Source organism: Microtus pennsylvanicus, chromosome 1 (assembly GCF_037038515.1).
Source record: "Microtus pennsylvanicus isolate mMicPen1 chromosome 1, mMicPen1.hap1, whole genome shotgun sequence".
In the NCBI taxonomy this organism is placed as follows: Eukaryota; Metazoa; Chordata; class Mammalia; order Rodentia; family Cricetidae; genus Microtus; species Microtus pennsylvanicus.
The window spans coordinates 191489483-191502178 of record NC_134579.1 but is presented as its reverse complement, the minus strand read 5'-3'; the positions used below and the strand labels follow the sequence as shown (position 1 = coordinate 191502178).

At 42.7% G+C, this 12696-nt stretch overlaps 1 protein-coding gene across 4 annotated transcripts in view; it reads left to right on the top strand.

Annotated features, from left to right (window-relative positions):
- Ahi1 (Abelson helper integration site 1) overlaps nt 1-7308 on the top strand; it is a 148454-nt gene extending 141146 nt beyond the window's left edge. For 3 of the 4 annotated variants that reach the window (XM_075947891.1, XM_075947902.1, XM_075947910.1), the window contains 2 exons: nt 1362-1464; nt 5960-7308. In XM_075947891.1, the coding sequence (XP_075804006.1) occupies nt 1362-1464; nt 5960-5962 (106 nt within the window). In that variant the 3' untranslated portion in view covers nt 5963-7308. The remainder of the gene's footprint in view (nt 1-1361; nt 1465-5959) is intronic. The other variant, XR_012907697.1, reaches the window with a different exon arrangement.
- Nucleotides 7309-12696: the final 5388 nt, after the last annotated feature.

The window sequence follows — 12696 nt, the reverse complement described above, 5'->3', positions numbered from 1 at the left end:
AGTCATCATATAGATATTTGCATCCATGTTTATTGGGTAAATAACTAGATTTGGATGACTAGAGTTGTTTTAATACGTTTTCTGTATCATCTCATATTTATAGGCTTACCTATATGCAAGAGAGTTGTGCTTCCTCCCCAGTACAAGATACACTCAGGCTGTGATTCCAGCCCTTCCAATTCAAGAGGGACCTCATATGCTTTGACCTTGTATATCCTTATCCCTAATGGCTTATGATGTCAAGCGTGTGTGTGTGTGTCCATATATACTTATGATCTCTTTGGTAAAATGAGTATCTATTTAAATAATGTTTTACCTTTCTAATACTTGAAAGACTTCTGGTAATTTTTTTCTGCATTTCTTTATTTTTGGAGGAGGGCCCTGCATACCATGGTGTGTGTGGCATTCAGAGGATAACTTGAAGGAGTCAGCTCTTTCCTTCTTCATGTGGATTCTGGGAATCAAACTCAGGCTGTCAGGCTTGGTAGCACATGCATTGCCTGCTGAGCCATCCCTCCAGACCTAGTATGACTAAGCTTCAGGGGTACACCACATCTTCTAAATACGGCCTCTCTTCCTGACTGTAATGAAGCCACCTCTCACTATAGCCTCTCAAAGCCTCTGCCCACACACATATGGAGAGAGTGTGTGTATGATCTCAGAAGCAAGCATGTCCTTGTAAGACACTGCTATTGTCCTAACTGGATAAACCATATTGAGCTTATTCACCCTCCCTGTCTCCAGATACAGTACATTGAAAGCTAGACCTTGAACTTGAGTTATGTACATGCATGCAGTTTTGTGCACAAATACTTTGTCATTCCTGGTAATCCTTTGATTTTTAAATTCTTATGTCTTTTTAAAGCTGCTTAGGACATTCCCACCTTTACTGTGCATACTTAGTGTACGTACTAGTTCCTCAGTCTCTCTCTTTCCGTGTTTGTATATTCTTTATTTTAACAGTTTATGCTGCGCAAACCATGGTGTATGTTTTGCTATTACCATGGAGTTTTTCACGGCCTTCTGCAGTTGGGTGATTTAAACTCTCGTAGGAGCTTCTCCCCCTCCCTCCTTTGTCTCTAAGAAATACCCTGTGAAAGTAGAAGATTGTTTTTCCGTCTACATTGATAACATTTTCTGGTTTTCCCTTGTTCCATTCTTGTCCCTTTCACGTCTGAGATGGAGCACTGTCTCTCACCCCTTTGGAGAGTAGCACTTGCAGTTCTCCTGGTGGTTTTCCTCAGGCCCCCGACTTATCATCCCTGTCCATCCCTCTGTCCCTTCCCTAGATCCAGGCCTTATCTAACCCACTACAGCAGCTGTCCTGCTGGCTCCTCATTTCTAATCTTCCCTTCCTGTAGGATGGAGAAGGGCAAAGAGCAAAACTGGGAGGACCGTGGACACAGAGCAGATATGCAGGCAAAGAGAAGTGAGCCGCCAGCCCGGAAAGTCACGCTGATAGAGGTAAGAGAAAATCGGCAGAGTCGGGTGAGAGAAGATCAGAAGGAAGCCATTTCATACCAGGGAAAGACCAGGCGTCCTGGTGAGCAGTGGCAGATGCAGAGAGCATCGCTGCCGCCGTGAGCACTGACAGGGGCGTTGGCATTGCGGCTGAGAGTCTGTTAGAGGCCTTGGAGGAATGGTTGATGGCGTCCTAGAAGCATAACTTAGGCTGTCTTCACCCTGCGAGGCTAAGGCCACCACAGTAGTCTTTCTTTATTTCCAAAGTTCTGTGCTAGAAATTTAGGCTGTAGAGGTCTTTATACAGGGGGATGACAAGAATCTCTGCAGAGAGGTGGGAGCCACGTGGAAGCCCTTCCACGTGTGAGGAGGCCCGAGGTCCTGAGGAAACACCCGATTTGTGTTTTACACTGCCAGATGGAGCACATTTACCTCTGAGACAGGCCCTTGGGAAATGGTGGCGGGAGGGTGAGCACAAGCAATGGGAGGAAGCTTCTCAGGAGACCTTGTTTTCTCTGCAGGCAGGAGTAGTTTGTCTGTTAAAATAAAGTTTATTTAGCTACAGCGCTAACTACACCCACAAGCATACATTTGTTACTTTCTAGAATTAGATTCAGAGTTCCGTAACTTTTTAATTTGAAAGAAATGAGTAAATCTACTTGTACAGAAAGCCTAGATGAGTAGTTAATCCTGGGAGTGGCGTTTTACATAAGCATGATGTTGGGATTAGAAAACGCTTTTGGTTTTGCTCTGGGTTTTGATTGGTTGTATTGTGATCTGGTGGTTTTGTTTTTTGTTTTGTTTTGTGCTGTTACTGTTTTTTTTTTTTAAGGGGAAAGAGTTCTGTTTCCTAGACTAGACTCAGACTCTTGGACTCAAGCAGTTCTTCTGCCTTAGCTTCTAAGAACCTGAGCATATAGCCACCTGCTTCTGTATCCTGCCAGGAATCATTTTGCAATGGATATTTGGGTTTATGTAATGGAAACTTTAGGATCATGCATGTCAGAAGTGAAAAAAGTGGTGCCCACTTGCTCATTTTGCACAGGATCCAGGTCCAGGTCCCAGCACTCATACAACAGTTGACTACTGTCTGCAACTCCAGTTCCGTGTTATCCTGTGCCTATTCTTGTCCTCCTTGAGTACTACATGGTGTACATACATACATGCATGCACACATACTACATACATACATACATACAGGCAAAACACTCATACCCATAAAATAAAAATAAATCTTTTTTGGAAAGCAAAAATATGGTCCCATAAAGCTTTTCAATAATAGCTGGGCTGGAGAAAAACTTTACCTAAAGGATTTGCACCTGCAACATATAGAAAGCTCCAAGAAATCATCAAAAGGAGAAATGTATCACTAAGGAAACTAGTGAAGAATGTATAGGCAATGTTACTAAAAGAATAATTATATTTGGCAACAAAAAGTGTTTACTTTAGCAGTAATCATTTCATGAAATGAAAAGTGTAACAACAAAAATAGGTAATATTTTTCATCACAAAATGACACCAAGTTTCAAAATTTAGGAACTAAATACAATACAGTACAATACAATACAGTACAGTACAGTACAGTACAAGGAAGTAGGTTATCCTCTTAAATGTATGCCCCTATGTACAATCCATTTGTTCTTCCTGGATGAAAGTTTGGTAGCAAGCTTTTTAATTTCCATAAAAGGGGGCATGTGAGGCTGTCTTGTCCACAGAATTCTTAGCCAAAGGTGACGGAGTGTCTGTCGTCTTAGTGACTCGTGTTCTAAGTGGAAGACTCACTTGAGTCCAAGAGTTCAAAACCATTCTGGGCAAATTAGTCAAACCACATCTCAAAATACAAATGTCCTTTGACTCGACAGTAGGAGAGCTTTTGAACACAATGGAGAGATTCAGTTAAAAGACTATGCTTTCAAGTAGATGTTTAAAAAAGAAAAGTCAATCTTTATGACAAAGCATGGATTGAGATATCTCTGACTCAGTTTGCTGGTACAGTTGATTTGGCTGTTACTGAGGAGGCTGGTGATCTGAGCCCACTGGGGACAGAGACAATGGGACGTCTTTGCAAGGACTGTAAAGTTGTTCCAGTGGATTCTGCTCTTCGAAAGGGAATTTATTAAATTGTGAAATGCTTATATAATAGATTGTCAGGTCCTCATTCATATGACAAAATTGTTCTTATGTGAATAGAAAGAAATGATTGATAAATTTAGAAAACAGTGATATCAACAAATGTTGTCTAAGTGTTGAAGTTGTAGTGATTTTCATTTTCATCCATGTATTTTCTAATTTTTTTCTACTCAACATTTTTATACTACTTTAAGATTCCTTTCAAAATGAACAGAATTTCTAGTATGATCTATCCTTTCTACACAAGAACTCAAAGCCCAAGGTCTCATAGAGTTCCTTAAGTAAGGTGTGCTTTTCTGCCTGAGGTTGAGGGCTGTCTGCAGTACAGGTTCTCTGCCTGCATGGATGGCATTTTTGCCCCCCAGCACTCAGCCTGGGGCTCAGCACAGAAGCAAACCTGAGGAATGTGTATGGGCCAGGTTCAGTTTCTTAGGGCGTTAGGCCCAGCCTGCTGCTGGGTCTCACTGTTACACAAACGTTAGCCCAGTTTCATAGTCGTTTTCATAATCTCTCTGTACAGATTCTCCTTTCTCCTTTTGTCTGAAGTGGCTTTTTGAAGCCTTCTGTTTGCCTCTCTCTTCCTGTGTTCACTGTGGGCATGCTCTGTATAAAGATGCCTCAGACCGGGCTCTGACTCAGGTTTGTGATCATGAATTAGACGGGACCTCTTCCCTGCTTCAGCAAAGTGGGACTGTGCCTCCACTTTGAAGTCCCTGTCCTGTCTGCCAACAGCCAGGTGCCCCCCTGTCTTCTGAGCAGCCTGTGGTGCACTGTCCCTTCCGTCCCTTCCGTCCTGACGCTGCCTCCGGCTCCTGGGCAGTCTGTGGATCTTTCCTTCCCCTTGGTAGGCTGAACCATTTCCCTTCAGACATTCTTCACTGCTGCTGCTTCAGCTTTTTCTAAACTTCGCTCAGGTTTCCTCTCTGGGGTTTCTCCTGTTTACTTCTCACAGTGCAGCCCCCCTCCTTCAGCTTGCCCTACATCTTCTGCACCTGCAGAGGAAGCCGTCCCACTGATTTCCAGCTGTGTGTCCCCCTTTGTCACCCTTCCCTTTCTGTCCTTCTGTTTGTCCTGCCATCACCATGAGCCCCTCCTCTTTTGTTTGTTGTGTTGACTTATTCCCCTAAGACCCCCCCCCATGTACTTTGCAGATTTAGGGTCTCTGTGTGACTTGTACCCTACATTTATTTGAACCTCTGCTTTACTCTTTTCCATTTTTATCAGTCTCTAACTGGAGAAAATTTTGCATTCTCTTTGTATTATATGTGGTAAGGGAAATGACTGTTCTGACTCTTGCTGTTACTTTTATATCCTAGCATGTTGTAGCGGCTTTCACGGGCTTCGCTTGACTCTGTTGCTGAGCTTCTCTGTGTAATTCATTACCTTACCAAAGTTAAAGTCAGAAAGCTTGAACCCATAACAATTTTTCCAAACCTTGTATGTAAATTTTTCTTATATGGAAAAAATAATATAACCACGCACTTAATATAAAGCCTGTTTTGAAAAACCCAAGTGTTTGCCTTCCTCCTGGGCTCCCAGGAGAGCCAGTGGGGAACCGCTAGCTCTGCCCGTGCCTGCCTCAGTGTGTCAGCCATCGCTGTTCTCAGAGGTGGTCTGTAGAGCTGACCTCGCCTATTGCCATCGTTCCCAGACTGACAGTCCAGTGTTACAGCCTCTCTGGTTAGCAGAAAGTCAGACGTGCTTGAGTCCAGACAGTCCAGTGGGCCATGGGTGGTGACACTCAGCAGTCAGGATGAACCCCAGTGCTCATCACTAGCTGGCGGGCCACTGTGGTCTCTAAGAAGGAAACATCTGTATCTCAGCTCTTGGTGATTAGTAATTATTTAATTTGTTTTGTTCACAAATTATATCTAGATCCATGGTTAGCGATCATTATCATGGTCAGTCAAAAATAAGTACACATTTTCACATTTGATTCATATAGTCTGGAAAATATAATAATGTGCTCAATTATAAAAGTGGAGTAAATAGAAGAATCCTGATGAAAATAGATTGTCTCTTTCTATTTGTGAAATTGAAGTGTCCTCCACAAGAATCTTTGCCCATGAAAGGGAGAACTTCACCGGCTCAAGAACCTCCTAGCATCCCGAGAGCTCACTCCATCCCGCCTCATCTTCTCTGGAGACTCTTGTCTTTTTGCTCATGGTGACTGTCAGTGCAGGAGCAGTCAGTCCAGGTGCTAATGATCACAGAAATGTGAGCAGTACAGCTGAGGGGCAAACTGTTCTAGCTAGATTAACCTAGTGCTTCTGTTTAGTGTGTGGGCTGGGGTGGGCCTCTTACGTGCATTGTTACAAAGTTATACTGAAGGACTTTGCTTATTATCTTTGTATACTTTTCTCCCTAGTAAAAAGTTGGAAAAGAATGAAGAAACAACCAGATGAATTGAAACGAAATGAAAACCTAAGCCAGATGGGTTTCTCTTTAGATTTTGGAAGAAAAAAAGTATCTACTGTTTATTGACCTTGTGAAAAATCTAAAGTGAAGTTTGGCTATTTAAAAAAAAAAAAGTTGATGTGGCCTCTGGGCTTAATTGTTATAAACCATTGTGAGTGTTATTGGTCAGAGTATTGTATCTGTGCTGTTAGTGACTGCATCAAAATTATATTGCTGCTGTTGGTAAACCAATAAAGAAACCCAGAACTGCCGCTCAGCAAACATGAATAAAAGCGTGCGCACTGTTAACACATCCCCTAAGTCACCATCCAGTGTTGCTGTGTGTGATGTGGCTGTCAGTGTAACGCTCTGCGCAGAGTGCGGAGCATCTGCTGTTGAAGCTCACTGTGTAAAAAGACAAGCAGCCTCTGAATACCGTCGATGCAGACTGCCTCAGTAACAAACGCATCAAGAGAAACAAGTTGCTTGTAAGAGCTAAATGTTTACGTTGTTTTTGAGTGAGTTATATGTATAACTCACCATGCCTAAAACTAAGAGTGATTTTGGATGGACTAGCAATAGTCTACCAAATTTATTTCCACTTTTAAAGGCAGTTCATATTTAAACATACAAGTAATTTATAGATATATATTGTTTAATATTTATTTTAGCCTGAGTATTTGTTTTTAAATTATTTCACATTATTTCTGTCTTTATTTCCAGAATAACAATGCCGTTACCATACAGCTATATGTTTTGAAGTTGGGTGTAACAGGGAAATTCATCCATTTTGGTTTTTCCTTAACTCTTTCCTGTCTTCAACTCCATAATAAGTCTGTCAATAAAACAGTTTAACCCCCAGCAAAGTCAAAGCCTGTGGTAAAGTTAGAAAAACTTATTTACCAAAGTAGACAATTGCTTCCATTGAAATAAGAAGTGAGAAAGACTGGGCTGAGCACTGAGGTGTAGACTTGTCCAGATGTACCGCGTGAAACAGCTTCTAGTACAAATAGATTTGGCTCTGATCCCTGCACATGCTGTAGAAGCTTCAAGTGGTAAACACGAGCCTGCTGTGGAACCTTTATAGCATCGTCGTTGTTAGAGGAGTTTCCGAACCCACAGAGTGGCGTGAAAACTGCCGCAGCCCACAGCTAGCACCCGGAGTCTTTTCTGCCAGCGCCAGGTCGGCATTGCTCTGGTTGTATGTCTGTGCATTCAGTGCATCTGGGCCAGGCAGCCGAGCCTCTCTGTACGCACTTGTTGTCCATTTTGTGAGTGTGCTGCTTCAAACAGTAAAAATAAATACATGTGTCCCTACCATTTGGGTTCCAGTGTTTTTCTTTTCTTTTTATCACTTATGAGTGTGTGTGTGTGTGTGCGCGTGTTCTTGTGGGGGTGCATGTGTGTGGGCATGCAGGTGTGCATTTGTGCCTGAGTGTGGAGGCCCTGGATTGATGTCAGGAATCTTCCTCAATCTTTCTCCCACTTCCTTCTTCCACTTTCTTCATTCCTCGAGGCAGGGTCTCTCAGGAAACCCAGTAAGGATCCCCCATGTCTGCCCCTGAGACTGTAATTACAGATAACCCCCTTTGGTTGCCCAGCGTTCAGATGGGCCAGCTCATGATTTTCAGCTGAATGTCAGTTCTCTGATTTGGGCTGTAAATTCAGCAGAGAGCATTTCAACAGCTGTAGAAATACTCCAAGACTAACTGAAAGACATAACGGAGGAGTGGAGCATTGGCTGCGATCTTCGTGTGCACATGAATAGGTGAAGGATGACTTTATATCGCACCTACTGAAGACAGCAGGAACCATGGGCTCTCCTCAGAGCCCACTCCATCCGTAGGCTGACAGGTTGCCAGGGTCAGCCGAGGTTCCATTCAGGAAGAGATGGAGTAGGTCTTTAGCACCCTCTAGAAGAACTGAGGATGCCCTGTAGCAGTGCCCTCGGGTTGCAGGTCCTGATGAGGCTCCTGCATGAACTAAGGCTCCACATCCACTTGAATTAAAGCACCATATGGGGGTTTTTAGCATTTGTTTTTATAGTAATTATAAAAGTATTGAATGTTATCACACTGTTGGTTCAGACCAGCAGTTTGGCACCATCTTTGTATCCTGGGGTCTACAATATCAAATATATACTGTGACTAAGATTTGCAAGCTTTTAATAATATAATAAAAACCCAAGATTTCTTCTCCATGGTGAGAGGTAGACGTGTATGCATCCGAGCTTTCATGTGTGGCCGTGTTCCTGTAGACAGGCTGGCACACCTACCCGGGTACTCTAGTCTTCATGTTTGCATGGCAAATGCTTATCCACCAAGCCATCAGGTTTTTTAAAGAGTTCTATCATGAAGTATTTACAACAAAAATGAAAATTTGGGGCATAAAATGTAATTTTTAACTGAAATGAACATATTAAAGGGCTAACTCTTGCTACAGATGAAATTCTGTGGATGGTTTCTGGCACTTCAAAGCTTGCTCTTGACTCTTAATTTTATGTATAACTTATTGTGAAATTTTATCCTTCATGACATTTTCTCTTTAGAAAGTTTTGGATCAGCTGTATCTGGAAGTCACCATGGTATAGCTTAGTATGACATGTTGCTTTTGTCAGTATTTTTAAGAAGGTAAGAAAAAATAAAAATGATAACAAAATATTAGTGATGATATTTTTATATATTTTCAACTAATTTCCATCTGATGTCCTTAGATGTTAATTAAATGGTGGAAGTATTTTTAAATCAACATTATGGTATCAGTTTTACCCAATTGAACTTCCCTACAGAAAATATTTCCCAGATCTTCATCTTTAATACACACAATCTTCATTTCTCCTTGTATCAGATCTTTGAGGGACACAAAACTGCTGTGCTTTACAAATAAGCAACACAAGGCTCTGAAAGCTAAGTAGCTTGCCATGTGTTCACACCCAGGAAATGCCCATGGTAGCCATAAACGGACAGAGTAGAGTCCATGGCAGGTCCTCAAGAGCTGTAGAGGACAAAGCGAGGCAGCAATTACATTGGAGACTCCAGCACATGGAAGGGTGGTTAAAACCATCTTCCACCCAAGTTTAGAAGTTTGTATATGCCTGAGTGAGAATTGTTTATAAAACTGGCCACTTGTGTGCCCTGTAATTATTCTTAGTAAGGCCTTACCATACCATAGTTCTAACATCTCCTGAAGAAGTGGGTTCCGTAGAAGCAAACCAATTACGTGTACAGTAACATTTTATTTATGAAGCAGAAAAGGCGCCCTTTCAGACATATGAAAGATAATAAAAACATCAAGCAGAGTGTCAATCACAAGACTGTGTTGACTAAAGAACTCAATCTATGGATGGATCCAATTATCTGCAGGAGAATTGAATGTCAGCATCACTTAGAGTTAACAATGGGCTAAGTCGGCAAAGGCAGACAGCTCCTCTCTGCAGAGACCCAGGAAGTAAAGTTAGTAATGAGGCTCTTCATTCAGCATATCCTTCTGCTCTAATTATTAAGCTGAATAGGGAATACTTTAAGCTAAGGCGGGAACTGGGTAACATTAAAAAAAAAAACATTTGTTTTGTAAACGCAAAGAAGGCTGTCTTTGGATCCTCTCCCCATCTAACAGTAGGTTGTGGGTGCCTCCCGTTTCTAATCTCGCTCTTCACTACCATTTATGGATGGGTTAGTTTTGCCTCAAAAAGTTGATATGGTTACTAGCAAGAACCTATAATTTTATTTCTCCCATCTATAAAAGGGGACTTATGTCATAATCCATAATTCCTTTTCCAACTCTCATTGCTTAGGTCAAAATGCCTTAACTGCTAGCACACGGCAGTGTCGACACTCACATTACAGAACAAGCTAGTGTTGGTGTATTCTACCTCGTTTCTCAATTTATTATTTGATTCCTCTCCAGAATGGAGAGAAGACACACAAACATTTAGGAGTGGCATTCTTATGGACTCACACCCACAGCAAAGGTCGGCTCTTAGATGACCTTGGGGTGGAGGTGGCTTGCTTAAGGAACGTAAGAGTGGGAAAGAGGAACAGTAGGCCATCCAGGAAGATAACTTGTTGAAAGAGCAAAAAAGCAACTGAAGATTTAAAAAAAAAAAAAAGTGGAGGAAGGAGGGTTCCCTGGAGAAAAGTTGGGTAGATTCAGTTCAGCTTTTGGTGTTTTTAGCAGAGCATCAGTTGGCTTTTGTGTGAGCTAAATTTGTTCACAGGAACGTGAACAAATATAAATGCCTCACATCATTTTTCTGAACTAGGAGCCAGGGCAAGGTGGCTCGGCAGCCAGGCTTTCCACCAGCCCTGACTGCTAACACATGTTAACGTTCAGAGGGCTATGTCCATACGCCTGTCGGCAACGAAGTACAATGAAGGGTGCTAAAGGAATGCCACTCAAATCTCACAGTTCAAGAACATCAAATTCTCACTATACTTATCATGTGTGCAGGCAGACTACATAATAAACTAGTCTATAGCAGCTGTAAATTTCTGAGGATTTATCTAACCACAAATACATTGAAATGGGGAAATGGGGCTATATTAAACCATGCAAGATGCTGCTGGAGCCTTGCCATTTCTGCAACATCCTGTAATTAATTTATCGTGACAGGTCTGGCAAACTGAAACATTCGCAGAGCTTGCAACAGACTGTTAGACTACAGTGGTTGCTGACCCACAAGCATGCCAAGCGAAGGTAGTTTTTCTTCCTAAACATGACCCTTCAGGGCGCCCTATATCCAGGAGCAATTTGTCCTCTTGCAATCTCAAAAACTCCCTAACACATAGAAATGCTCTGGGCTCTGGGAATGGGCCTGCTTTGCTCTCTGGCGTGCATGTTATTTTCTGCAGTAGCCCAGCAGAGGAATGGCAGCCGGCTCAGCCCTTCCCCTCAGAATGTGTTTGGCACTAGACATAATGGGATTGTCTTACGGAAGATTTGAATCGGTTTTGGAAGTGTCTTAGAAAACTCCTTTTCCTATGAATAAGATTCACATAAAACCACCTCTATTTGTGTAACATCCTTTTGAAATTTGAACAGTCCAGAGAAGTATAATTGTGTTATTGTGAAAATGGATCCTCACAGTAAGGTCCTTCCCATTTCCTACCAGGATTATAGAATGATCACTGCCCGGTTGGACGCAGGTGCTATCGTGGTTGGTGTGAAGAATGAGCCCAAGGGCAGAGATGACGTAGTAGGGAAAGTGCTTGCCGCACAGACATGAATGTAGATTGTAGATGCCCAGCACCAACATTAGAGCCATGACAGGTGGCACCCACCAGCAACCCAGGCCTGGGGAGTAAGAGACAGGTGGCTCCCAGGGCTGACTAGCTAGCGCAGCTCAGATGGTTAGCTCCAGGTTCACTGAGATGGCATGTCTCAAAATATGAAGTGGAGAAATGTTGAGGAAGATGACAAGCTCTGGACTCCACAAGTACACACATGGGTGAGTATACACATACACACATGCACACACCCGTAGACCTCGTGTGTATATGCACACACGCATGCATACACACACACATGCACACACCCATAGACCTCGTGTGTATATGCACACACGCATGCATACACACACACATGCACACACCCGTAGACCTCGTGTGTATATGCACACACACACACATGCACACACCCGTAGACCTCATGTGTATATGCACACACGCATGCACACACACACATGCACACACCCGTAGACCTCGTGTGTATATGCACACACACATGCGCACACACACACATGCACACACACACATGCATACACCCGTAGACCTCGTGTGTATATGCACACACACACATGCATACACCCGTAGACCTCGTGTGTATATGCACACACGCATGCACACACCCGTAGACCTCGTGTGTATATGCACACACGCATGCACACACCCGTAGACCTCGTGTATATGCTCACATGCACACACGCGCACATACACTCCACAGTAAAGGATGTTCTTTGTTGGGAAAGTAGAGCTGCCCTCTCTGGAAAGTGGGAGTTACATTGTTCAGATGTGCATAGCCTTGTCCGTTTCCTGGGAGCATTTAGAGTTCTTTCAATAGGCAGAAGAACCTGACTCATCTGGATCTCAGGACCTCAAAATGTCAGTAAGAAGGCAGAGGTCCCAAATGGAGGAGAGGAAGAAGGCTGCTGCTGAGTTGGAATGAGAGGAGAGGAGGCAGACAGGGTGACGGGAAGTGAAGAAAAACCTCGGATCTTCAACACCTCTTCATGTGAGCATCTCCTTCCAGAGCTTATCCAAAAACTTCGGAAATGGAGTGGAGACTCAGAAGTGGTTCGAACAAAAATGATCTTTTTGTTGGTTGTTTTTTTGGAGACAAGGTTGTAGTCCAGGCAGACCTCAAACTTGAAATCATTCAGCATCACCCTCCCAAATCCTAGGTTTACAGGGCCTGGGTCTCTGTGTCTAAGTTTTTTTTAACTAACCTTGACTATGACCCAGTGACTGGGCCACTCCAAATTCCAAATCCAGATGTTTCTTAGGTAACAATCTTATAAAACTGCATTATTTAGTCCTAATTATGGAAATATTACATTTTCCCGACTTTGTTTACAGTCATAAAGAAATATCCCTTCCTTAATTTGGTCTGTCTATGTATTATAAATGATTGATCTAAGTAATCAAGGGTTCATAGTAGGTAGACTTGTAAACAAAGCAATAGCCAGAGGAATTGATGTTTCTACACACATGT